The sequence below is a fragment of the Lytechinus variegatus genome, chromosome 6 (genome assembly GCF_018143015.1).
Source record: "Lytechinus variegatus isolate NC3 chromosome 6, Lvar_3.0, whole genome shotgun sequence".
Taxonomy (NCBI): domain Eukaryota; kingdom Metazoa; phylum Echinodermata; class Echinoidea; order Temnopleuroida; family Toxopneustidae; genus Lytechinus; species Lytechinus variegatus.
Window position 1 is genome coordinate 42,061,358 of NC_054745.1, and position 27,934 is coordinate 42,089,291.

The 27,934-nt window shown below is 36.0% G+C and overlaps 2 protein-coding genes across 2 annotated transcripts in view; both read left to right on the forward strand.

Moving 5' to 3' along the window:
* The window catches only part of LOC121417851 (MAM and LDL-receptor class A domain-containing protein 1-like), a 66,911-nt gene extending 63,902 nt beyond the window's left edge, over positions 1-3,009 (forward strand). The window contains exons 51-54 of the mRNA XM_041611584.1: positions 646-736; positions 1,590-1,727; positions 2,534-2,731; positions 3,005-3,009. Of these exons, the coding sequence (XP_041467518.1) occupies positions 646-736; positions 1,590-1,727; positions 2,534-2,731; positions 3,005-3,009 (432 nt within the window). The remainder of the gene's footprint in view (positions 1-645; positions 737-1,589; positions 1,728-2,533; positions 2,732-3,004) is intronic.
* A 2,492-nt stretch (positions 3,010-5,501) lies between these two features.
* LOC121417852 (MAM and LDL-receptor class A domain-containing protein 1-like) overlaps positions 5,502-27,934 on the forward strand; it is a 94,915-nt gene continuing 72,482 nt past the window's right edge. The window contains exons 1-17 of the mRNA XM_041611585.1: positions 5,502-5,595; positions 6,098-6,231; positions 6,541-6,673; positions 8,313-8,462; positions 9,253-9,497; positions 10,470-10,560; positions 11,886-12,032; positions 12,470-12,726; positions 13,810-14,044; positions 14,840-15,078; positions 16,491-16,695; positions 17,874-18,011; positions 18,955-19,080; positions 22,689-22,819; positions 23,309-23,393; positions 24,659-24,781; positions 27,792-27,934. The exon at positions 27,792-27,934 is cut by the window's right edge and continues 4 nt beyond it. Coding sequence (XP_041467519.1) covers positions 5,502-5,595; positions 6,098-6,231; positions 6,541-6,673; positions 8,313-8,462; positions 9,253-9,497; positions 10,470-10,560; positions 11,886-12,032; positions 12,470-12,726; positions 13,810-14,044; positions 14,840-15,078; positions 16,491-16,695; positions 17,874-18,011; positions 18,955-19,080; positions 22,689-22,819; positions 23,309-23,393; positions 24,659-24,781; positions 27,792-27,934 — 2,676 coding nt within the window. The remainder of the gene's footprint in view (positions 5,596-6,097; positions 6,232-6,540; positions 6,674-8,312; positions 8,463-9,252; positions 9,498-10,469; positions 10,561-11,885; positions 12,033-12,469; positions 12,727-13,809; positions 14,045-14,839; positions 15,079-16,490; positions 16,696-17,873; positions 18,012-18,954; positions 19,081-22,688; positions 22,820-23,308; positions 23,394-24,658; positions 24,782-27,791) is intronic.

A 27,934-nucleotide genomic window follows, 5' to 3' on the forward strand; every position in this document is an offset into this window, starting at 1 on the left:
CTTTGAACTACCTGCAAATCTCATCATCCTCTGGGAACAGCAAGAAAGGGAGAAGTCATGCCTCTTATATCAATGTTTTGAAGAAAGACACAGGCATTGATAACATTAATGAACTGAGGACAGCCATGTAGGATGGAGAGGTCTGGAGGCGCTATGTTCTTGGATCCTGAGGGGGCATGGGCTAAAGCAAATCCATGCCCTCCAATTAGTAGTATGCCTTTGCTTAGGGAATATGTGTCTCGGCAGGGATTGAACACCAGACTTTTGTGTGTCTACATGTCCTTGACCACTCTGCCACACCACCTCCACATTTATGATGATTATAATAGTGATATTACTTAGATGATAAGAATGATGGTGCTATAATAATAATAATGATAATAATAATAGAACTGTTTTGTATAGTGTACTACACCTTACTAAGGTCACACGGATAATGATAATAATGAAAAATGAGAGTAATAATGATAATACTAGTGATAATTATAGTTTTGATAGTAATGTGAGGATGATATAAATGATAATGCTGATGACATTAATTATGATGATGATAGTAATGATTATGATGGTAATGTTAGCAAAAGTTATTCATATCTTCGCTTATATTTCTACTGCATCAATGTGCTTCGTTTTTTCTATTTTCAGATTATATATGAAGGTGTAATAGGAGAGAGTGAGATCGGTGACATTGCACTTGATGACATATCTCTTTACGATGGTCCATGCCCTCCTCAAGGTGTGTTAATCTTATGCAACCCATTATCCTGTACACTGGGGAGCATTTCATGAATGAATTTGTCAGTAATTTTTACTAAACTATTGTTATAAGCTACTGAAATCCTAGCATCTGATTGGCTTAAAGCAAATTTGTCATTGAAAATAACTGACTATTATTTATTTTCATTATATACACTCCCTTGATAACCGATTTAACATAATTTTTGTTGTAAAGTTTTAGTTTACCGATGGGTAGGCAACTGTGACGATTCCATTACATTTTCTCCTGCGACAACTGCTCTGCTATAAATTCCACTTACTAATCAAATAACTTATTTCAAACCCAGATTTATAGCACTATATCCTATCTTAACCATCAACCTGACATAAAGCCATATTCCAACCCTAACCCTATATCTAAGATAAAATAAAACCCGGGACAAATGTTGCAGGAGTAAATGTTGTGTCACAATGGAGACTTGTATATGTACATGTATCCCTAACCATTGAGGTCAAAATTTTGAAGTCATTCAGGACTTCAAAACATGCTCTTCATTTTGGAATTTGAGGAAATTTGCCCTTCTAAGTCATACATGTACATGTAGGTGAATTCCTTTATTTTTCATGTCTTAAAATATTAAGCTTCTAGGAGATATAAACATGAAGGTGTTTCATGTATGTACTGCAAAATGGAAACATTGAACTACATGAATCACAAGATTTGGGGTTTTTTTATGCTGTCTCTTATTTGTAATGTTGTATATAATCAAACCCTTTGTAAGCATTGCGGTTGTTGCGCCAATGTGGATATACTAAATAATTGTCTCCTGTGCATCATTTATTATTTTTGCCATCTCTTTCTTCTCTGACAGTCGAATGTGACTTTGAGATGGATTTCTGTTCCTGGACTCAGGACCAGACTAACCAATGGAAATGGCAGAGGGGTACAGGACCAACCCCTACACCAAGCACTGGACCATCGTATGATCACTCTACTGGCAGTGCTGTAGGTAGGTACATTTATTAGCTCATTGAATGGATTGTCTGAAAGGATGGGGAAGGGTGGTCATTGCCCAAAGGATATTTTTCCTTGGGCCTGTTGCAGAAAGAGTTGCGTCTAAACACAAGTCAAAATATCAAGCGCAAGTCCCGAATACAAGTGCCTCGATTGGCTGAAAATCAAGTTGCGCAGGATTCTTTCCGCAATGGACCCGTGAGTGGTTAATTAGCTAGTTGGTAACCACTCTCAGGGTGTGTTCAATGCTGGTTTCCAAATTCATGTGGCAACATGAATCATGATTGTAAACGTGATTACAAAACACTGATATAATGAGAAAAATAAGGTGTGTTCAATGTCCTCCATTCCCAGTTGTAAAAGTTAACGTCTTTTGAATAATGATTCGGAGGAAAATTCAAACGTCAAATAGATGTGTTTGCAATCAGCTCAGATTTTACGACCTTCAAAATCGCAAATGCAACGTTGAACACAAAAGAATTCTGAAACATCTTTCAATTTGCTCTCGCAGTGGAAGCCTACATAAGCAGGTGTCAGAATTGACATTTCTTGTAATGGGTCAAACTTTTGCGTTGACAGCTCATTTGTGCCATTGGCCCTGTAAGATAAAAATACAAATTTATTTGGATTGAACAATAAAATTTAACTTTATTTTTTGTGAAGCTACCCCTTTACAAGAAAATTAATGACATATCTTTCATTCAGATGCCTGAACATTTGTTTTGTTTAATGACTGCCGTAAAGATTCATTCAAATATGACTCAATAATTTTTATTGATTTTTTCTTATGATACCTCTCAGGATATTATGCTTACACTAAAGCATCAGATGCATCAGCTGGATCCAAGGCTAGGCTCTTTAGTCCCATCTACGTAGATACTGATTTGGAATGCCTGAAGTTTTGGTATCACATGTATGGCAGTGACCTAGGTCAACTGACTGTTTATACAGAAGACCAAGTTACACATGGTAACAGTGATCCCTTGTTCACACGCAGTGGTAAGTGCGCAGTTATATAAAAGTACATGTGGCATAGAAAAGTAAATAAAGTCTATGTGAAATACATGTAAATTGAAGGTTAAGTTTAATTTCAATTGTAAAGATGTGGAATAGTTAAAAATCCATACAAAAGAAGGTGAAATCCATGTGAGAGAACTATGCACAGTTAAACTACAACATTAGACCACAGGTAGAATTAATCAAATACTGGCCAGAAACATTTCATTTGCTATTATTAATATGTTTTCTTTAATAAAATTATTTTCATGACAGCCTAGATTGCCCCTACAATTTACAAAATGGATTGCTGTGGGGCAATCATCTTTTCCAAAGAGGACTAAGATTTGTCACCAACAATAAAGTCAGAACAAGATTAAGAAGGTCAAGAGTCTGCATAAGGCAGGCTAATGAGTTTTTGTCTCACCTGCATAGCAGAGTGAGACAATAGGCGCCGCTTTTCCGACGGCGGCGGCGTCAACATCAAATCTTAACCTGAGGTTAAGTTTTTGAAATGACATCATAACTTAGAAAGTATATGGACCTAGTTCATGAAACTTGGCCATAAGGTTAATGAACATCCTTTTAGAGTTTCATGTCACATGAACAAGGTCAAAGGTCATTTAGGGTCAATGAACTTAGACCATGTTGGAGGAATCAACATCAAAATCTTAACCTGAGGTTAAGTTTTTGAAATGTCATCATAACTTAGAAGATATATGGACCTAGTTCATGAAACTTGGACATAAGGTTAATCAAGTATCACTGAACATCCTGCATGAGTTTATGTCACATGACCAAGGTCAAAGGTCAGTTAGGGTCAATAAACTTTGGCCAAATTGGGGGTATCTGTTGAATTCCCATCATAATCTGTTGATCATAAAATTTGTATGAATCAAGCAGGACATACATGTATTCGATCCGTTTTAATCTGTTGAACATAAATCTTTTTGCTTTATCCCAAGGTCCTTCCGATGATTCCTGGAGGTTTGGTCAGGTTAGCATATCATCATCTCATCGTTATAAAGCTGTAATTGAAGTTACACGTGGTGATGGTGTACAGGGAGATATCGCTGTTGATGATGTTGAGATTATCAGAGGGGCGTGTCCACCTCCAGGTTAGTTTCCATCATAGCTCACTTCATTATTTCTTTCTTCATTATTGCATGAAAAATGAAAATTTATTCAAAACTTTGGATAATAGCGACTAATACGGCAATTCAATAATTTAATTAAAATTTTTTTTCCTTCTAACCCTATTTTTTTACCATTCTTACTTTATTCCTCAAACTTCTTGAGCCATAATAGATTTGAGAGCATCATTACATATGAAGTAGAAAACAGAGATAAATATTTTCATTATGACCCAGTAATAGGAGGTCAGACCTTCCTCATGGAAATGAGGCCACGCTTCATCACGCCTTATGCACCGGCTAGAAGCCTGAGATCATCACACCAGCAACTTCTTAAGACTCCGAAGACACATGTAGCATATGGTGCACGAACTTTCTCTGCCTCAGCACCTTCTCTCTGGAATAGTTTGCCGTTAAATTTAAGAATTATACTATCACTGGAGACCTTTAAATCCAAACTGAAATCTTATCTTTTCTAACAGTATTAGTTATTGGCACTTTGACACTCATCCAAACTTTCTCATTCTTTCTTTTCTTGTGCGCCTCGGAATAGAATATTTCTAGATAGATGGCGCTATATAAATGCCTATTATTATTATTATTATTAATATTGGCCTGTGGCAGTGTGTGGCTTTGGAGTAAAGTTTGGCTTCCATGAGTTAAGTGTGTATTTGTTTTCTTCATTTTTTCAGGATTCTGTGATTTCCAAAAGGATCTTTGTGGCTGGTCCCAAGAGGTAGTCCAGGACCAGTGGGATTGGCTTAGATCTTCTGGAGGAACAGACAGTCCTAATACAGGACCACAGGTAGATCACACATATGGAACTCGTGATGGTAAGGACACATTTGTTATTTGACTCACATTAATATTGATAGAGTATATATGTTTAGCGCATGTTTCCTCCCTGTTGCATGTAGGTGCTCAAGTTGTTCCTTCATTCCTCCCAGCTATGCACAGCAACCAATTCCGTTGCTTACAGCTTATTTTAGGAATTACTTCCTGCTGGTACCCATTTACCTTCCCTGGGTTGAGTGCAGCACGTTGTGGATCCATTTCCTGCTGAAGGAAATTACAAACCCACGAACCTCTTTTTCAAAGTCAGGAGAATAAACCACTCAGCCACAATGCTCTACCTCTTAAACCAGGATTCCATAACTTAAATTTGAGCTTCTGAAATTATCGAAAACTGAAAATGTCAAAATTTTGTTTATACTGTATGTTTCCTATTTTTACTGCATTCTTTCATCATGTTTTAATGGTGAAGAAAATTAGTTTAGTTATTCCTCCAGGCAGTTATGACTGAATTGGGTACCTAATATAATGATTATTTGATCCTGTATTGTGAGAGATTTGTGTCACAGGAGGGCTATCAAGACAACTTTAGACAAAGGTTTGAATTGCACCCGAGTTCAGAATACAGGCCTGAAACATTATTTCTTTTGCTATTATTAAGATGTTTTTCTTGAAGTAGTTTCCACATTGCTTTTAAAAAACAATGCCACTGTTAAAAGTAGTTGTCACAGATCCCATTATGTAGATCTAAGTGAAAAAAGTATTACCAAGGTACAAAATTTTACTCAGTCTGTGAATTGTCTTTTATTGCAGGTTTTTATATCTTCTTTGAGAGTTCCTTTCCAAACATGAAAATTGGAGAAACGGCAATACTCAACAGTGAGCACTTCACTCCTACCCAATCGGCTTGCCTAAGCTTCTGGTATTACATGTATGGCACACGTGAGTATTGATATGGATAGTAAAGTTTTTAACCCTACAAGTCCCAGGGTGTTTTGTTTTATGTTCTTGTATATACTACCCTTGAAGATTGTTGTAATTTCGCCTGTTTTAAAAGATGTTGCAAGCAGCAAAATAAAAGGAATTAGAATCTCGCAAGGTGATACAAGTCATCACCAATCATCTTAAAATAGAAATATTAGCTTTCCTGATATAAAAATGAATAATATGATTGAAATCACTTTATGTGAATAATGTGATTGAAATCACTTTGCCACAGAACACATGTAATGATATTGTATATTGAAACCTTGTTATAAATGGACTTTGAATGTCAAGTTTGTATCTGATAGCGTGTGGACATCATGATTTTTACAGTCTTGAATTTTGAAGGTCCTCCACACTTGCTACACAGAGAGTTTTATGTTTACTGTCATCTTTTATCTCCTGCCTGTAGCCCCAATCAATTATTATTGTGTTGCACTGTGTCTTTCTCTTTCAACAGATGTGGGTGATCTTAACGTTTGGATGTCATATCCTTCTGGAAAGCCTAGGCTGTCCTATTGGTCTCTCAGTGGGGACCAAGGCTATGCATGGTTCAACGCTAAACTTGATCTTGCAAGTGATGAAGAATTTAGGGTGAGTATTATGTGACTTCTGACTGTTATGACAACTGTAAAATTTTGCCTTTCGCCTTCAATATTTTTGCTCCCTTCATAGATTACTGCAGGGAAAAACTCTTTATTTTTTCATAAATTGGCTTAAATCCGAGGCGATGTACAACACAAATATTCGTGCAAAGGTGTGAGATTGCGCATGAGGTGAAAGAAACGCTCTATTCAACTCAGCAAAGTTTTGTTGAATAGAGAATCTTTCATTCACCTCATGCAAAATCACTCACCATCGCACTCATGCCTTTTCGCTATTTGTATACTGTTCTGTTCTTAGATGCAACTGGAGGCTGTATACAAAGTTGTAGGAGAACGGGGAGATATTGCAGTGGATGATTTAGACTTTGAGATGATAGGATGTTCAAATATTGGTACTCCTGCTCCAGTAACCACTCCAAAACCCACAGCAGGTAAGGGATGATGGTGTAGAGGGAAAGTCAAGTTAAATATAATGACGTTGATAGTGACAATGAAATAGTGGTTATAAAATTTGTCTTACAATCTAAAGAACCTGGGTTCGAATCCCAGCCTGATATGCTTTGCTTTAGCAAGATATTTACCCACATTGTGCTGCACACAACCTAGGTGAGATGAATGAGTATTTATTCCTTGGGTGCACCAAGTACCTCTAGCAGCTGGAGCTACAACTGGAGTTATACAGGCAATGAGATAATCGGCACCTCATAAATGCTATATATTATTATTATTATCTTTTTATTGTGAACAGTCATAATGTTAATGTGATAATGGTAGTGTTGTTGGTAATGGTGATTACAGTGGTAATGCTGATGGTGATTGATTGATTAATTGATTTGTTTATTTATTTTCACATTTCATAAAAACTTAACAAATCATAATAAAATAGTAATGTGGTGGTTATGATGATGGTGATTATTGCATTGATGATCATGATGGTGCGATGGCGCTCAGTGCATGCAAGGAATTACTCCTGCCGGGTACCCATTCACCTTACCTGGGTTGTGTGCAGCACAGTGTGGATAAATTACTTGCTGAAGGAAACACGGCGTGGCTAGGATTTGAACCCACGATCCTCTGTTTCAAAGGCAAAGAGTCAGATCCACTATGACCATGAAACACCCACTGTGCATATGAATGTGACTTGCATGTTGATGCTTCATGAATTTTATCAATAATTGTGATAATAAGGATGACCATATCAGGGGCAATAATGATAATATGGATAGATCGATAGGGTAGTCCTGAATGAGATAATGAACTAGCATTGTAATTGCTGTAATGGTCATGGCAGCTACAGTGCAAAGTGATGCTTCCTTTATGAGTAATTTAAATCTGGGTAACTCTGTTCATGTTGGAAAAGTGGATTAAAACTTTGGATTTACTGCTACTTTATTTATCTTTTCCAATTACAATGGCTCACACTTGTAGCTTTCATTCATATTTATTTGTGGCTTTGAAAACCTTACAATCTCACTATTTACCCCATTATGAGGTTAACTCTAAAAAAAGTTATATTTTAGAGAAATGACATAAATGACAACCTTCTTTTTTCTAGAGAGAGTGTACAATAGGAATTAAGCTGTTCTCAGACAGCGTGACGTTGCTACCATTGCCATATAGTTAATTACATCTTTTTATGAACTGTCCTCCAAGGTTTTTCACAGCCAGCTGGCGATTTACTATATTGTGCAATGCCTTCTTAGCTAGTTGTACGTGTGCAAATGGAAGGCTGAATGGCACACATTCGTACCGTTGCACACAAGAAGTACCATCTAAAATGTACTGTCCAAAATGTACCATTGCAAGGCTTGAGGAGGTGACGTCACAATACGATATAATTCATTGCGCTCAGTAGAAATGAAGGTGCAATGCGCGTATAAGCCTGCTGGCTAAATGCGCAATGCTGCCCAATGTCATGTGTGTCTGTGGGACTTTGCTTTTTGTATTCAATGTTTTTGCTCCCTTTTCCTAGATTGCTGCAGGGAAAAACTCGTCAAAAAATATCTGTACCTCCAAAACCCTAAATCTGAATAATGAACAATATTGCATTCTACATCTTTGTATTTTCAGCTCCTGTTCTGTCTATCTGCACCTTCGAGACAGACTTCTGTGACTTCACCCAAGCCACACCAACCTCTGTGAGATGGTATCGAGCCACAGGCAACCAACCGATCTCAAACACAGGACCAACTGTAGACCATACACAGGGAAACATATATGGTAATAAAAATTCCTACTCCTTCCATCTTCCAACTTGTTGAAAATTAAAGAGAGTAATGATAAAGTTTTTTTCCAAATCTCATCCAATCCGATGCAAAGGTTTTGGTAGCTTTTAACAATAAAAAGTAAACAAACGTTGCATTTTGTGCCATGAAATGCTTCACAGGAAAATAATGTTTTAAGCAGGAGGTCTTATCATTCAAAGCTGTCACTTCTAATTTTTACTGTTACTGTACATACTTGTATAACCTACATGTAGGAACAATGTAGGTAATACTGATGACTATGGCCAAGTGACTTCCAATTCAATGACAGCTGACCCACGAGACCAATTACTTCTACTGGTTTACCTCCAGTTTGATGAAGGTTTGCAGTGAAGTTTTTTCTATTTCCAGTTGGTCACTCTTTTTTCATCCTAAATATTTATTACATTATTTTTATCTGTATAGCCAGAGGATATTATGTTACATGTATCTCAAGACCTTTGTGGGTAATTCCGATGACTACTGTAAGTTGACCTCTAGCTCACTGACCGCTTACCCGAAAGATATCTGTGTGGTCACTGTTCCCTCTATGGTCACTATTCTTTTATCTATGTATTTGTTTCTGTATATTTTATCCACAGGATACTACATATATCGCAAGACCAATGTTGGCAGTGCCAATGACTACAGTCAATTGACCACTAGCTCAATGACCACTGGTCCTAAATGTATCTGTGTGGTCACTGTTCTTTCTATGGTCACTCTTCTTTGATCTGTGTATTTGTTTCTGTATATTTTATCCACAGGATACTATGTATATCTCAAGACCGATGTTGGCAATGCCGATGACTTTGGTCAATTGACCACTAGCTCAATGACCGCTGGTCCTAAAGGCATATGTGCTTCCTGGTGGTATCATATGAATGGTGCTGATATCAATAAGCTTGAGATATGGAGGGATGGATCAAGCAATGTCATGGAATGGACCAGGGTTGGACACCAAGGACCAGACTGGAAGCAAGGCCAGATCTATCTCCGTGGTAGCTTTTCAGTGAGTCTATCCAATTCTACCTTTACTTGTTCACCTACACTATGATTTACATTTATGTCAGTGTTTTTATATGCTTTATTTATTGACTTTATGATACATTATGTAACCCAAATTTAACTGTACTATTTCAGACCATTATATAATGGGGGGCAGTTTGACACCCCTTCTTTTAGATCTTTGCTTCTGATTACGCAATCGCCACAAAAGTTTGCATTCATGTAGATCCTGATGTAAACTACAAGACTGTAAAGTAAAATTTGATAAAATTCAATTGTTTAATCAATTAATTATAAAAAAAACAGCCAATGTAAATTGCCCTAAATATTGTATATTTTTGCCTGTAACTCACTTCATATAGGTACAGAAGTAGAATGCTATTTTTTCAAATCAATGTTTACATTTCTACCAAATATCTACAGAAATTTCCATAACATGATGAATTTCCTATATATTTTATGATGTATTTTCTTGTTTTCCACTGTAAAATAATTTACCAATCTATGAATCAGGAGGAACAAAATAAGATACAGTCATCCTGCTTGGATATACTCAAACCAACAATATTTGATTCATCAGGCTCTTGTATTTCCTTGGAAAGGGCAGTCTACTGCAAGGATATTGTGCTCATTCCTAGCCTTTACTTATTTTGTACCAGAGTCATTTTGACATATTTTACTTTTTTCATATACAGTACAGACAGTTTTTTTTTTTCCTCAACTTTACTACATGATCTGACTTTTAAAGAATCAGACAATAATTTCTGCTTCTCTGTGGCCAGAATTCACAAACATTGACTACACAGATTTCTTGTATCATAGCGCTTCATTCAGGCATGAATTTAACATCCTTTTCCTGAAATGTTCATTTGTAATGAAGACTTTTATTAGTATTTGCAATGAAATAGTCCACGCTCAGTTTGTGCTATCGAAACTGTCTTTCTTAATTTGGGCCTGAATGTTTCTGATACTATAGGTAATATTCCGAGGATATAAGGGCGATGGCCAAAGGGGAGCGATAGCACTTGATGATATCTCATTTAGCAGTGGAACATGTCCTTCACAGAGTGAGTTTATATTTATAAAGTTTTACACGTATCAGGGCCCGATAGCATGGAGCTCAGCGACTGATCATGGAACTGACCTCAATGTTTGCATTGATTATTGTGTGTGATCATTTATGAAAATCAGCCTCAAATCAGTTCCTAAACTTCATGTTATTAGGCCCTGGTCCATAATATTTCTCCTCTCCGCAGAATGGCTGCAAGTAGATTTGTATTTTGCTTCCTTCAAATATTGTTTGAAAAGGGGGAGACGATGAACATAAGTTTCCTGTTGAAAGACGGCTTACATGTTCATTGGGTTGATGAAAGAAATAGTGAGTGAAGGACATCATTGTTTGTCTCATTTGCATGTCACTGAGTTGTGCATACATGTATCACTGTTTTGTAAAAAATAAGCGAAAAAATGTCATAACTTTCTTATTTTACATCCGATTTTCATGAAATTTTCAACGTTTTCTTCATTTATTTGAATCACCAATTTTTTGGGGTGGACTTGACCGTAAAATATGCATTTTGTGCTTTAGTTCCGAAAAGTTGTCCAAAGTCACGACATCATACATGTACCTCTCCGTTATGTTGTGACTCATGTAATGTAATATCTTTTATTATAATTATGCTGAAATGGTGCCATTAGTAAGTCCTGTTTTAACAAGTAATTCTAGACAATTTGCAGTAACTTTTAAAAGAGATATTGATAGGCCCGATATGTTTAAACCTCTCCAAAATTTTTCTAGTATCTGTATCCTAGTGAAATTGTACACTGCATTGTTGCATAGCCTTGTTACATATATCAGAAATAAAATACCTTTTTTAACAATTAAACAATCTCAACGTAGTGATTATGTATATAACATCCCACTGCTGCCACCAAAATGCCAATAAAAGGTGAATTGGGCATTAAAAACAAAAAATCAATTTTGCATATTGTTAGGAACAATGATAAATCTATATATTTTGCTAATTATGATTTATTATTTGAGACTTATTTGCATCACAGTGATACAACATTTATTTTAGTTATGGTTATGCACTATTCTAAAAAAATATTTTTCATAATTAAATAATGGTCAGTTGAATGCAAAGTACATGTATATTATGCACATTGTTTGCAAGAGGAGTTCAGTACAGTCTATATGCGCTGAGGTTGAGGCTTGCTGGAAGTTTTTTTTATAGCTAATCATTTTATTAGGATATAATAATAGCATATTCACCCAGGGAAGCCCCTTCAGTTCTGAAAACTGTTCTCCCAGCAGACCCTGCTATTATACATTAAAAGTGCTTTGTATAATACATGCTGATCTATGGTATGTTTCTTACCTGTTATATAGGATATTGTGATTTTGAGCATGGTGATTGGTGTGGATTTGATCAGGATTACAATGATCAAGGAGATTGGAATGTAGAACCTAATGATTTCAGCTCCTTGGCCTTAACCTATGGACCTGATACAGATCACACATATGGAACCAATATAGGTAAGTGAACTATTATTTATTAAATATCAATGATCATATAGTAATAGAAAGATACAGAATGAGATAGAATTGGATCAAACAATTAATATTACTGTACATATAATATAAAATTGTATCATATAAAGGAATCTAAACATTAAAATTAAGAACATTGATACATGTAGTTTACTACTCTCTTAAAATAATATTAATAGACATTTACATGTATATACATGTAGTGCAGTTTTTATATAGAATGTATTCAGTTGCACCTGTTTATGAACAGTTATGTTTTTAATCAAACTAGGTTAGCTAGTGCATATATTGTATGCAGGCATCCAAGAATTTGCTGACCAGGGTGATGATATTTATGTAAAGCCCTTTGAAACAAATATTATTATAACTCCCACCCAAAAAATAATAAATAAATAAAATAAAGTAAAACGTTTTCGTTACAGGTCATTTTATCTACGTGGACAGTATCAATAACAACTACATGTCAAAAGTTCGCCTGATCTCACCGGTCTACCCATCAACATTTCAACAATGCCTTCAGCTTTGGGTATTCAGCGAGGGCACTGATGCACCCGACTTCACAGCGACCGTCACAATCGGTGATACCCCGCTTACTCAGATCTTGAGCCTTGACAACTCTAATTCTAGGGGCATGTGGATTCCATACGAAGCATCGTTTTCCAGTAGTTTGGACCACACTGTAAGTACGATGCCCCATCCATGGACACCTTAGTGAGAATCAAACTTAATCCTGCTGTTGCTGACTATAGAAAACAATGGGGATTGTGGCTGAAATACAAAGTAGGTGGTTTCAAACCGCCTCGATCACAAGAATCCCCGTTAAATTACAAAAACTTTTTAAGGCTCAGAATTACCCGTTAATTATTCCTGCATTCACACCGCCCCGAAACACATCGTTCGGGATAAGTTCCCGAAGTTACGAGCATGCGCAGTATGGTCTGATAAGCAGGCAAGGCACAGATTCAAAATCACTAGCCCAGCAGCCACCCACGCCGACGCGCCCAACGACACGCTGGGCTAAAAGTTCCCGTAATTTGCTTTCACATTGCCAAAATACCTGCGAATCACCGCAAAAGTTCTTGTAATTTTGCCAAGTACCTACTATTTAGCAGGTATTTTCTTTCGGGGAAATTACACGTAGTTTGCTTTCACATTACCAAAATACCTGGTATTTTCTGATCGGGGTAAATTTCCCGATCAGAGAATACTTGGAACTGGCGAACTTTGAGGCGGTCTGAAAACACCTACTGAGTGGGATTCCGGCAAAGTAGATATAGCTCTGAGTTTTGGTATTACAAGTGACTAACAAGTCAAAGGCTTCTGCATCCAAAGGAGATGACGGAACGTCTAGTCCCGCAAGGCTTCTATTTTTTCTCGTGAGGAGAGTGGTTGGGTCGCAAATGTTCCTAAAATTATTTATTAGGAGTCATGTTTTTGGGGGGTTCTATAACTTTTGCTCCAACTCCAACTGCTCCTACATGTATAAACAAAGCCATGCATAACCTGATCCTGACACAGCTTTTCTCATATTCTAATCCTCCAGAATACACTAGTCTTGAATGAGGCCTAAGGGGTCAGTCCGTTGTTGCTATTTGTACTTTTTTTACCAGCTTAAAACTCTGAAACTGCAAAGGCAAAATTTATTTGTCTGAATTATGATGAAATCACTTTTTTGTGAAGATTTGCCTGTATGGATGGAAGTCTCAGTAATATATTATTAAGACTTTGTTTTTATAACTGTTTCTTATTCTCTCTCTAACAGATCATTTTTGAGGCCACAATTGGTTCTGATGGAGTTTTAGCCCTGGATGACATCAACTTGAATAAAGACTACTGTGCACCTCCAGGGTCATGTGACTTTGAATATGACACCTGTACCTTTTATAACTATCCTTCTTCGGTTGGTAATGATCAATTTGATTGGCTAAGGGCTAGTGGTCCCACACCCTCTCAAAATTCTGGTCCAGACGCAGATCATTCTACAGGGACAGCAGCAGGTAAAGTTACTAATTTGTTCATTTCTACATAACTCTTCATATTTTCTTGTCATCTTCTTTAATCATTTTCCCTTCTCACTTTCTTTTTTTCCCCATTTGTCATGATTCATTCACCATATTACATTCTCAAGGATTGTTACCTTTTTTTTCAAAATAAGGTTGCATGGAAGTATGAAGTGAAAAACATATAGCCAGTAATGTCTACCGTAGAAAATGGCAAATGCTGAATTTAATTTTTTGATGAAACCCTTTTAATACATTATCTGAATATTTGAAGCAGATATTGGAAATTAAAAACTGCATGATGGATAAGAGGGATATAAAAATTTACAAAAGGCATCCTTGCCATTAAGAAATTCAAATTTGAAAATGCATTTGTGATAAACACAAATTGTATAATATAATAATAATTGTGGAAGCGCCGTGGTGTAGCGGTTCTGACTCTCGCCTTGTAAATCAGAGGGTCGTGTGTTCGAATTCCACCATGGCCTCGCGCCCTTTGGCAAGGCGTCAATCCACACTTTGCCACTCTCACCCAGGTGCTAATTGGGTACCGGTGGGAAACAACCGTCATTTGGGTTGGTTTAGCAGGTTTGCGCCTAACAGGCTGCTTGGAATGCTATGAATCCAGTGACTGGGTAATAATAATTGTGAAGCGCTTTGAACAGTCGTAGATTGATGAAGCGCTATATAAATGCCAGTTATTAATATAGAATGCACTTGAAAGACGAGAGTCGTAACCACTACACCACACCCCACACAATTAATTTTTTTAATCTACTACTCTTCCCTCAGGATTCTACATGTACATTGACTCGGCTCCACCTCGTCAGACTGGAGATAGCGCTATTCTTAACTTTCCCTTTCTAACTGGTGATAAGTGTATATCATTCTGGTATTACATGGGCGGAGCAGACAGTTCTCTTGATGTAAAAATGGATCTTTCTCTGTGGTCTAAGACAGGTCCACTCGATAGCACATGGATGCATGCTACAGTAACTGTCACTACCAATGATGTGGATATGACTTATAGTGTGAGTATACAAAACAGGGTGTAGTACTCTACTAATGTGTGCAAGCATCTATTTATGGTATACTTATATCAGGCTATAGTGTCTAACACTTGAATTTTCAAATAAATGCAGAGCTTCATATTGTGGTTCATTTTGGGAGAATACTAGAAGTTTGAGTAAACTGGCAGAATAAGTGCATCTATTTATGGTATACTTATATCAGGCTCTTGTGCTTTGTCTAACACTAGATTTTCTTATACATGTAAATGCAGAGCTTCATATTGTGGTTCATTTTGGGGGAATACTAGAAGTTGGAGTAAACTAGCAGAATAAATGTTAAAGCCAAGCACTCTCTATGCAATGTGATCACAGGCCAGTGCACACATTGCAACAGGTTTGCAGGACACTGCATCTCATGGCGCCTCTTCTTTTGCGCGTATGTCTTCTACGCCGTGAGATGAGGTCTGCGTCCTTGAATCTAGAAAGGTGCCTGGGAGAAACCAAAAAGGATTTCATTCATGACAATACTTGTAGTCAGTGCCTAGTTATCAAATATATTTCCAGTAGTCCGACTTCCACATGTTCTCAACAAATTTACAGGACTAGGCCTATATCAATTTGGGCTAATTTCTGTTTGGTCTATGCTTCAGGTGGTTTGGTACCCGCTTTTTCTATTTGTATACTGTATGTGCTCAATCCTTTGGTCTACTGTGGATTTGGTCCACTTGTTTTTTGGTCTCCATTTAATTTGGTCAAATATCCGCATAATCTAAGCCCAGTTGGTCCAAATTTCACATCATCTTTCAGTTGGCATATGCTTTTGCAGAAATCTGTTAGAAATTGTCCTTTTAGAATGATCTTTATTATAAACAGGTTATTGATAAATTTGATAATAGCACTATTGAATGATGATATGGAGGTGCTGTGGCCAAGTGGACTAAGGCGCTTGGCTAGTCATGTAAAGTCCGGGGTTCGATCCCTGGCCGCGGCACCTATACCTGTGAGCAAGGCATTTAATCTACATTGCTCTTTTATCCTGCTTTAAATAAATGGAAATGATAAGTGCATTATTGGTAAAGAGGTGTGCACAAATTTTTTTTAAAGTTTAATAATGACAATAATGTGGAGCGTTGTGGCCCAGTGGATTAGTCTCCGCACTTTGAAACAGAGGGTCGTGGGTTGATATCCCAGCCATGGCGTAATTTCCTTCAGCAAGAAATTCATCCACTGTGTGCTGCACTCGACCCAGGTGAAGTAAATGGGTACCGGCAGGAAGTAATTCCTCAAAAAGCTATGTGCGCCTTTTTAAATTGCCATGAGCACCGAAAGTTGGACCTGTGCGCTATATAAGTAGCCACTATGCACTATGTGAATAACTCATACTTTTCATTACTATGAAAGTTATATCTGAGATCTTGTTTTTTTTCTTTTAGGTTAGCCTACTAGGTACCATAGGAACTCTTTCTCAGAGTGACATTGCTGTTGATGATATCAGTGTCTATGATGGCCCCTGTGCAGGGGCTACTAACCCTCCACCATGTCAGTTTTACTGTGATAATGGTTTCTGTTTGAAGGATGCTACCTTGGTCTGTAACTTCAATGATGATTGCGGGGACAACAGTGATGAGGTCAACTGTGGTACGAATATTTTTTTTTTAAAGCTGTATTTTTGAGTAATACAGTGTGTCCCAGAATAAACGAAACCGAGATTTAACGATCATTTATCATAACTGAATCATAAATAGTATAGACAAATGACCTACCAATTTAAAGCTTAGAATCTCCTCTTTCATCTGATATTACTTAGGTTATTTCTTATTCACGCATGAGTGAGCAAAAAATTTGAAGAAAGGATACCAAAAACTCATTTGGTGGGGGGTATCTGGGTTTCAAAGAGAAAACCACATTTCTGAAAAGTTCAATATCTGCTCTTTAATATGGTACCTCAATTACAGAAAATGGTCAAGAAATAAAAAAAGTTCTGGTCATTTGAAATAAGGCTTGTATTTCCATAATTTCATGAGATAAACGTGTTTTCACCGGTTTCCTACAGAAGCTTCCGCATGGTGAACAAAAGATTTAATGCGTGGCTGATCATCAACAAAACGGAGTGTCGAGTGAGTTTGAAAGCCAGCCTGGAGAACCTCTTCATTTTATGAAATTATTGAAATTCAAGCCTTATTTCAAATGACCAGAACTTTGTTTTGTTTTTTCTTGACCAATTTCTGTAATTTAGGTATCAAATTAAAGAGGAGATACTGAACTTTTCAAAAATGTTGTTTTCTTTTTGAAACCCAGATACCCCCCGCCAAATGAGTTTTTGATATCCTTCCTTCAAATTGTATTTGCTCACTCATGCGTGAATGAAAAATGATCTAAGTAGTATCAGATTAAAGAGGAGATTCTAAGCTTTAAATTGGTAGGTCATTTGTCTATTTTATTTATGGTTAAGTAATGATAAATTATCGCTAAATCTCGGTTTCGTTTTTTCTGGGACGCACTGTATAATGCAATTTTATCTTGACTCTGTTTTGTCCTGTCTCTTCTGTAATTTTAACATTGATTTTTTTTTTTATATGAAAAATATGAAAAGCAGTATTCATTGTTGAAAAGAGTAATCCGAAATAGGAATACGCCGGGGTTTGAACTCTGGACCTCCCGGTTGGGAGACGGAGGCTCTGGCAATTGAGCCAACACCAGTTTAACCAATACACCGCATAAAAAGTTTTCTGTGATTAAAATATGACATGAATTAAATTTGTGTGATAATTTTCTTCCCCCCTGAGTTTCATGTACATTGTTTCTGATACTTTCAGGTTCTTGTGACTTTGAGTCTGGTTGGTGTAATTACACAGACAATAGTATAGGCAGCCTAGTATGGCTAAGAGGTCAAGGTTCAAAACACGTAGCTGACTCTGGACCATCAAAAGATCACACAATCGGAACAAGCGAAGGTGGGTTCATGTTTTAAAGTAATATGAAGTGCTGCAAATCATTATTGTCATTCCTTATTCATGGTCCAAAATTATGGAATTCTTTTTCAACTGATATTATACAATGTAATTCAATACAAAATTTCAAAGGAAAGCTTTAAAAAATATCTTCTGAATTCATATTAGATTATCTTTTTTTGCTTTCACAAAGTAATGTAATTCAGAACTTAATATGTAAATGTGTTTGTTGATTTCTCTTTGTATATATGTTTTATCATTTGATTTCTGTATACAGTGCATACTTAATCATTTATTTTTATTATTTATTTATTTTTGTTTATTTGTTATTCATTATATATATATATACATGTATATATAAATTGTTTATTTCTTTATTTCATCTTATTTTTATTCATAAAATGTACTTATGAAAGGGGGCCTTCATCCTACAAGCTCTGCTTTTTAGTTGGTCTCCTTCTCTTTCGATATATGTAAAAAGATTGAAAGAGAAAATAAAATGATTGAACTGAATGGTTTATTTCAAAATGTAATCATCATGGTAATAGGCTTAATGTTATGATAAGGTGTCAATCTATATGAATAATCAGATAAATGAAGATAATAATTTTTAATCCATGTAGAGAAACTACCATATTGATCATTCAAATGGTATCATTCTGAGTAAATTCAGCCTGGATATTATATTCAATCCCTAAGAATCTCACATATTGATGCAAAATGTATTTTGGAATTATAAATTCAGCTGGTGATATGCACTACACAAGAACTGCAATATCCTTGTTATTATTATTACTATTATTATTATTGCTGTTGTTGTCTCTGTCATTAGTGTTATTATTGATATTATTGTTAATATTAATATTGTTATTGTTGTCATTACTATACATATTGTTATCATTATTATTATTATAAACAAAAAGTGCTGATTTCTGATACCTTGCAGGTTACTATCTATACGTTGATTCCAGTGAAAGTTCTAAATACAGTCAAGCTTTTCTTCTCTCACCGGAGCTGAATGAAGCAAGTCCTCGCTGTATTCTTGACATTTGGATTCACGTATATAGAAATGGTATCGTTTTATTTATTCATTTATTACGTCTTATTTTACCAGGGTGACTCAGACAGGGGTTGAGGCCCTGTAATACAGTAACAAAAAATATATTAGAAAACAATTACAGAACATAAACATAAAACTTATTGTCATCTAAATATACATGTAGTTCAGTGGAGTGGAATCAGCAACCACACGGAGTAAGGTGCATGAAATTGTTTATTGGTATACTAAAATTGGTTAGAAATATAGATATGTAAGATATATTTTACTGTATTAGGTGAGTGAGTCATTTACTAGAGGAATTTTATGAGGGTGTTAACTAGTTTGGGTCACTTTCCAGAATCTTGCAGAAAATGAGTATTTGGAAGATGCCTGCCTTACATCATGTGGTAAACGATTCCCCTCCACTGCACCAAGGTGGGAAAAAGCTTGTTTGCCAGAATTTGTCCTTGCTTTTGGTATCAAAAGTCCATCAGTTATTGCAGCTCTGGTTCTATAACTATGAATAGAATTTGCTTTGTCAAATAAATTGGTCAGGTATTTTGGTGCCTGTCCATTTATAGCTTTATATACAAGCTTTGATACTAGTATCCGCCCTTTACAATATACATGTATTTCCCTTCAATCTATTTCCATTAGGGATTAGAGTGAGTTTGTTACTGGTGATGATGCAGTTTTAAACTATCTAAAGTCTTATACAAGTAGTGAATAGCCATAAGTGTGATGTTGCAATATTTCGCATAAGGCGAAAGAAAGATGCTCTATTCAAGGAGGCTAACACCTCGTTGAATAGAGTGAAAAAAGAGTGTCTCCGTCTTTCACCAAATTCAAAATGTTGCACCATCACACATATAAGAATATTTGCTATTTGTATTGTAGAGGTGTTGTGGCTCAGTGGATAAGTCTCTGGACTGTAAACCACAAGGTCCGGGGTTCTAATCCCACCAAAGCACTAGCGTCCTTTGGCAAGGCGTTTATCTACATTTGCCACTCTCGACCCAGGTGTAGTAAATCGGTACCCGGTAGGAAGGAATTCCTTGAGTGCTTGATGCACCCAATCAGGGTAGCCGTGCTAAAGCTGGGGTAATAGTATGCAGCGCTTAGAAACATTTGTAATAAGCACTATATAAATGTTGCATATTATTAGTATTATTATACAACGCCTCAGAATTTAGTGCCTAATCTTACATTTAGCACCCCCATCCATCCCCTATGTTTGCTGGTGTTTGATAATGCTGTGTGTGCATTTATTTCAAATAAATCTGTCATTCTTGCTTTTTGCTTTATACACAAGTAGCCTTATTAATAGCACTCAGAATACTTTTCCTGAAGTTTCTTGTCATTGTTATGCCGACGACACACAATTGTATATATCTTTTAGGCCATCTTCTACCTCTGCAGACACAAGTGTTTCAAGGCTAGAACAATGTATCTTTTCCATTCGTAGGTGGATGCTCAATAATAATCTGAAATTAAATGATAGTAAAAGTGAATTTCTGCTGATTGGCACCTCACAGCAGATCTCTAAAATTAACATCAACTGTATAAAAATTGGAGTATCCAATGTCACACCATCTGATACTGCAAGGAATTTAGGAGTTTATTTTGATACAAACCTCAATATGGAAACCCAGGTCACAAATGTATGCAAATCAACATATTATCTCCTCTATAACCTTCGGCGCATTCGCAAATATTTTGATCAAGAAAGTATCAAACTGGTGGCACATGCTCTGATTACAAGTAAGCTTGATTACTGTAATAGCTTGTTGTTTGGAATGCCTGATAGTCTTATTTCTAAGTTACAAAGAGTCCAAAATTCATGTGCAAGACTTATATACCGTGTCCCAAAGTTCAGTTCCATTACACCTCTTCTAAGAGAACTCCACTGGTTGCCTGTACGTCAAAGAATTTCATTCAAAATTCTGTTAATTGTATATAAATCATTAATCGGTCAAGCCCCACATTACATTACAGAATTACTAAAACTTGAAACCCAATCACACAGTCTAAGCCTGCAAAGTACCACAGATAAATTATTGTTTCAGATACCATTTCACAAAACAAAAGTCACACTTGGTAATCGTGCATTTGCACTTGCTGCCCCAAAACTATGGAATAGCCTGCCAGTTGATATAAGAAGCTCTCCATCCTTGGCTCTCTTCAAATCAAAATTAAAAACATATCTCTTTAGTTAAGAAAATATGTATGTAGACCAAAATAAGTAATAAGAGCTCTGAACAAGCGCAGCTGAATATATCCATATAAAAGCTGCGCTATATAAATTAATGCTTATTATTATTATTATTCAATATGTATACTGCTGACATGGCTCTGTTGATAAACTTTTTTTTGGTTCCATTTTTCTCTTGTACATTTTATTTCTACAACATTCAATCAAGTACTCGTGTGTGTTATTGTTGATTGATGTTGATAAGTATTGAGAAGTTACATGTATACAGTGTGTTCCAGAAAATTGGAAACCAAGTTTCCCACATCTTTTTTTCTTCAAATGCAAATTAATTATAATATTTTGTCTACATGTACATCATCATACAATTTGATTATTCCTCTACATTTTGATACTGTATATGTGACAAACAAACACCTCACGCATTGATTAGCAAGACGAATTTGAAGTTTAATGTCAAAATCAGCTTGCACAGAAATGTTGTACAAGATCACTTTGTATATTGTATATCATTTTAACCCTAAATCTCCCGGGGTACATGTAGTTTGATTCTTGTCATTCCCGGTGGGGGGGGCATTATGGCCCCCCTTAAGATCTCAGCCTTGGATTGGGATGATGGTAGACAATGATGTAATTTATGCAGTTGCATTGGTAAATTTCACTGAATTCATATATTTTTATTTTATATGAATTGATTATGCTAATTTATTCATGAAATCATACTTTTTGCTCTGATTCACTAAATTAAGCTCCTAGAATTTTTTGTTGTTGAAAATATGCTTAATAGCATTCCTAACAATTGCGAATGAAAAAAATCTGGTACGAAGACCGATTTCTTATGTATTTTATTTTTTTTTTTTAAATTTCTTATGTATTTCTTAATTGTTTTTTATTGTTTTTTTTCAATGGAAATCGTTCCAGACCTAATTCTGATCATAAACAAGGCAAAATCAATTAAGTTTAATCAGTAAAAGTAGAAATAATGATACATTTATGAATTTTGGCTAAATACATGATTTGCATTGGATTTGTACATGAAATCACGTTTATGGGCAATTTTTGGTCTGACATGCACTTACATAATCTTGAATAATGTAACCGCGTACCCGGGTGTCACAAATTTGGTCTCAAAATTTGCATGAGACTTGAAATAAAAAATCAGAGAGCATCGAGGTCAAAAAATTTGGGCAGCAGATGTATCACTGAAGAATTAGGAGAATTAGGGTTAAAGCATAGGCTGTGCTCATTGAAAATCTAAAAGTTTACCTTAGGTAACTTATTGTTAGTGTTTGGTTTGCAGGTCACTTATGCTGAGCTTGTGACACTTACAGGTCTAGGCAGAATATTGATAAACGAATCACAAAATTAATTATCTGTGGATTAGGATGCCCAAAAGAGGTTAGTTTGTGTGCATGTTTTTCTCTTTTTTCAGTTTATGCATCTGTCCACTTTCTGCTCGTTTCTGGGATGGACCGAGCCTTTGTTTCATATTATTCGAAGCTTGGAACGGGAGAATGGTCGTTTGTTTCTGTCCCTATAGGACGTGTTAAAGGCACTTTCCAGGTAGGTAAACACAAGAAAACTTTATTTTTTAGCCCAATAAATCCTACAATAATTACTTGCTACACACTTACTAGACCTGGTGGGGGTCTCATAAAATTATTTGTAAGTTTCGAACAACTTTAAGAACGATTAGTGATCTTAATGTGATACACACAAGATGTCCATTGGCGTTCATTTGGTTCCCCAAAAAAGGTTCACCAGTCTTTCTTAAAGTCGCTCGTAACTTAAGAACATTTTAATGACACTGCCACCTGATGAAAACTAATTCTGAAGCTATTACTTATTACTCATTGAATGAGACTAGATGTAGTTGCTAGTAATTAAAATACATATTGAAAAGAAGCTATTCTGTATTATCAGCATGCCCTGAAATCTGATTAGATTTTTTTTTACATCCAAAGTTTTCTTAAACTACAAAATTAACGCAATGTTTATAATGAAAATAGTGATATTAATGTAGTAGTATCTTATTAATTTTGTTCTTACTAGATTGAAGTGAAAGCATTCAGGGCTTATGTTGGCGAAGGGGATATCGCCATTGATGATATCTCATTCCGTGACTGTAATTTTCCTGGTAAGTTCAATCAATTTTATTTTTTTTATTATTTTGGCTTAAGTGCTAATTTCAAAGCTATACAGCATGGACTACAATGTTACAATATTGAATAATTATGGATCATCATTAGGTTCCTGATTACCCATTTTTAATTTGAGTAGAAATGGTAGTGGTAGTAGAAGTAGTAGTGGTAGTAGTAGTAGGAAGGAATTCCTTGAATGCTCGATGCGCCCGATCAGGGTAGCCGTGCTTAACCCGGGGTAATAGTATGCAGCGCTTAGAAACATTTGTATGAAGCGCTATATGAATTTTGCATATCATTATTAGTAGTAGTAGTGGTAGTCTTAGAAGTAGTATAGTAGTAGTACATGCAGTAGTAGGAGTACATGTTGTAGTAGTAATAGTAGTAGTAGTATTAGCAGTAGTAGTGGTGGTGGAAGTAGTAGTAGAAGTAGTGGGAGTAGTAGTAGTGGTGGTAGTAGTAGTACTAGTATTAGTAGTAGAAGATGAAGTAGTAGTAGAAGTAGCAGTAGTACTACTACTACTACTATGCTGAACACATCCTCATTATTTGTTTGTCTCATCAGACTAACATCAATATTATCGTGTAGTAAGTGTCATGGCTTACTATCTCTTTCATGGGCAACTATTGGTCCTGAAAAGGACCACCCAAATTCAATGTTTTGACAAGTGTGTTAAGTTTGATTGTTCTATTTTCAGCTCTTTGAAACAGTGGTCGATCATTTTAATATTGTGATGGATTATAATGACTTTATGTAATACACCAATACTTTAAGAATGATGATAAAAGAAAAAAACAAAGGCAGAATTACATGTAATAATAATAGTACTATAATAAAACATTGCTTATATAGCGCATATAACGATGATAAAATCATGTCTCTATGCGCCTAGAAAAAAGAATAGAAAGAATGGAGAAGAAAGAAAAGCCTGTTCACAGAGGAGCAAATATATAATCAATTAATAGGTACATGTATATCTTATTTTATGAAAAGGAATGTCTTCAAAAGGGACTTAAAGGATTCTACATTATTAGCTTGTTTAACAATATCAGGTAATTTATTCCAAAGTTCAGCAGAGGACATTTTGAATGAACGAGCACCGTAGAATTGAGTGTTAATTTTGGGAACTACAAGGAGAGATGTATAATAGCAGGAAATATCCTCTTGGCTCTGACACTTCACACTTATGGTGGCAGCGGTGGGATATTAACTTCACTGTGAATTGCTATTCAATTTTATTCCTATTATTTCTTCCTGTAGCGCCACCTCCAGGTGGATGTAGTCCAGTAGAATTTACCTGTGGGAATGGAAACTGCATCAACACAGACAGATATTGTGATCTCACAGACGACTGTGGAGACATGTCTGATGAGATCGATTGTGGTGAGTTGCACTGTTTCTTTGTTTTATATTTTGTTATCTTGCCGATAACTGTGGAGACATATCTGACAAGAATGACTGTGGTAATTGTTTGTCGTTTGCTTGATATTGTGATCTTGCTGACGACTGTGGAGACATGTCTGACAAGAATGACTGTGGTAAGGGTCATTGTTTGTCGTTTGCTTGATATTGTGATCTTGCAGACGACTGTGGAGACATGTCTGACAAGAATGACTGTGGTAATTGTTTGTCGTTTGCTTGATATTGTGATCTTGCTGACGACTGTGGAGACATGTCTGACAAGAATGACTGTGGTAAGGGTCATTGTTTGTCGTTTGCTTGATATTGTGATCTTGCAGACGACTGTGGAGACATGTCTGACATGAATGACTGTGGTAAAAGGGTCATTGTTTGTCATTTGCTTGATATTGTGATCTTGCTGACGACTGTGGAGACATGTCTGACAAGAATGACTGTGGTAATTGTTTGTCGTTTGCTTGATATTGTGATCTTGCAGACAACTGTGGAGACATGTCTGACAAGAATGACTGTGGTAAGGGTCATTGTTTGTCGTTTGCTTGATATTGTGATCTTGCAGACAACTGTGGAGACACGCCTGACAAGAATGACTATGGTAAGGGTCATTGTATGGCTGTAGTGGTATGTCTGATGACTGCAGTAAGTTTGTTTGATTATGTTATGGACAGTATTGGAATCGGTCTTGCTTCGTTTTTTTTTCTAAATGTTAAACCGTAGGCACGCTTCTGGGAAATGAAAGCCTTTTATCAGGTTTTAACTCTTCATGCATTCACCTGTAAACCCCCTGTGTGTTGCATTATTTTAGCAGTGATCCCCTCTACGCAGTATAATACACTCTGTTATTTAGAGTGCCATAACTTTTTATCTGATCATTTTGAAAGAAAATGTTGTGTAGCAAACTTGTAGTGTGTTTCCTGGGCTTTCTTATCGTATATGAATTTATTGGATAAATTATGGAAAAATGTATAGTAAATTACATTTTCTAAATGCTTCCTCCTAATACTTCCAACAAAATTTAGCCCCCCCCCCCCTTTACTTTGGTTCTTGTGTTAGTGGCATGATTTTTATTTATCCACTTGGACTGTTCATTACATAAGCTTTGTATTGATACCAAAATCATGATAATCTGATAAAAATAGCCCATATATAGTGGAAAATAAAAGAGAGTAAATTTTTGCCTGGTCAAGGTACTGTTCTCCATTGAAAGGGCCTCATTCACATTCATGCCATGAGTCACAGACTCCTAACAATAAACCTGGCCATGGTATTGTTTGTGAAGAGGGTTTTATTGATTTTCTCCTCTCCTTTTTCAATGAACTTCCTGGCTGTGATCAGGATGTATTGATTTTTGGGGGGGTTACTGCTGATCTCAAACAATGGGACAGGGGACGTCTATAGGAAATGTGTGGTTGTGCAAAAATGCGAATGAAACACGCCTACGGATGTGCAATAATGCGAATGAAACACGCCTACGGATATGCAATAATGTGAACGTAACACATGAAAAGTTAAAACACATTAGCTTCAGGAATTGGTATTAACAGAAAGTAGAGAAAATTTTTGGTATTTTGATACTTAGGCAGTTTGATGATATTTATAAAGTGTATTTCTATACTTTTTATGTTGATAAAAAACCAGCAAAATTTCATAATAATACACACACCATATATGCACGGACACATAGAGTATAAATGTATAATACATGTATATATATTGAGTGTGTTACCATGGTAAAGATAATATAAACAATTCTAATACAAGTAATTGATAATATCATTTGTCAATTTACAGGATGTATACTTAAACAGGAAAAATGATACAAAATCCAATGGCTGCCCCCCATGGAATTTTTCTAATTTGGGGGCCCGTCCCTTACCTACCGATATTCATATTTATCATCATAACCTTAAGTTAGGGGTCAATGGTATTCTGTGATATTGGTGTCTATCTATAAACCCGATGATGTGGGCAAACCCATTAGTAAAATTGCAAGCCCACAAAATTTACATCTTTATCACTCATTTCCACATTCTTAGAAAAATACAAAATTTGTTGAATATATTATATGTTTATTTGGTTACCATAGCAATGCAGAGAATGGATTCCCTTCCCGAAAAATTCTTGCAATAATCCCTAACCTTCATACTTTCAAAATGTGTAGGTCTGATGAACTTTACTGTTTTCAGAATCATATAGTATGGTCTTGAAAACTTGCTGCAAGTTTTTAATATTTTATCAAAATTAATTCGGCTGTTATACTTTGTTTAAGATTGTTTTGTTTTCAATCGAAAGTCGAATTATAAACATACCAAAACTAAAGCATGAGATGCTTTTAAAAAGTGTTTTTGAAAAATGATTCTGCAGGTCCATTTCAATTTTAAGCAATGGAGACCTCAATTATTATCTTACAGCAGGCCTTACTCTGAAAGTTTTTTTCCAGCTGGTAATTATATGCATAATTACAGGTCTATTGAGCCATGAGAAGTCAAGGCCAAAATTCACAAAGGTGGTTTTTAAAACTATTGGTTGAACCCATGGTTTATGCAGATTTCCTGTATAAATTACGCTTATCTACCGCGTATATTAAAAAATTCCAATACTGATGTGTGCTTTTCTCACAATTCGCCAAATTGACGCCTATTGCCATGGTTAAGTACTCTTTTTTATTCATGAGTTCACTGTTTGAAGAGTGGACTCAATAATTCAAAACAAAAAATAGCATGGATAACCACAGGAACAGGCTTCAATTTGGCGCACTGTGATAAAAGCATGCATCAGCATTGGACATGTTTAATAAACGCCGTAAATAAGCATTATTTATTCATGAAATCTGCATAAACCATGGTTCAACCGAAGGTTTTAGAAAGCTTTGTGAATTTGGGTCAAAGTTTTCTGCTGTCCGTTAGTCTGAATAACCTACAGGGGGCAAAATTCATCATCTTTGACCCCTTATTATTTTATCTGTTGAGTGTAGACAATTATGAAAGCTGTGACTTTCAGACTGGTATCTGTAAATGGACTCAGCTGAGAACAGATGAGGTTGATTGGAGAAGATGGAAAGGACTGACCAGGTCAATTGGGACTGGTCCTGGTAGAGACCACACGACGGGTCTAGAT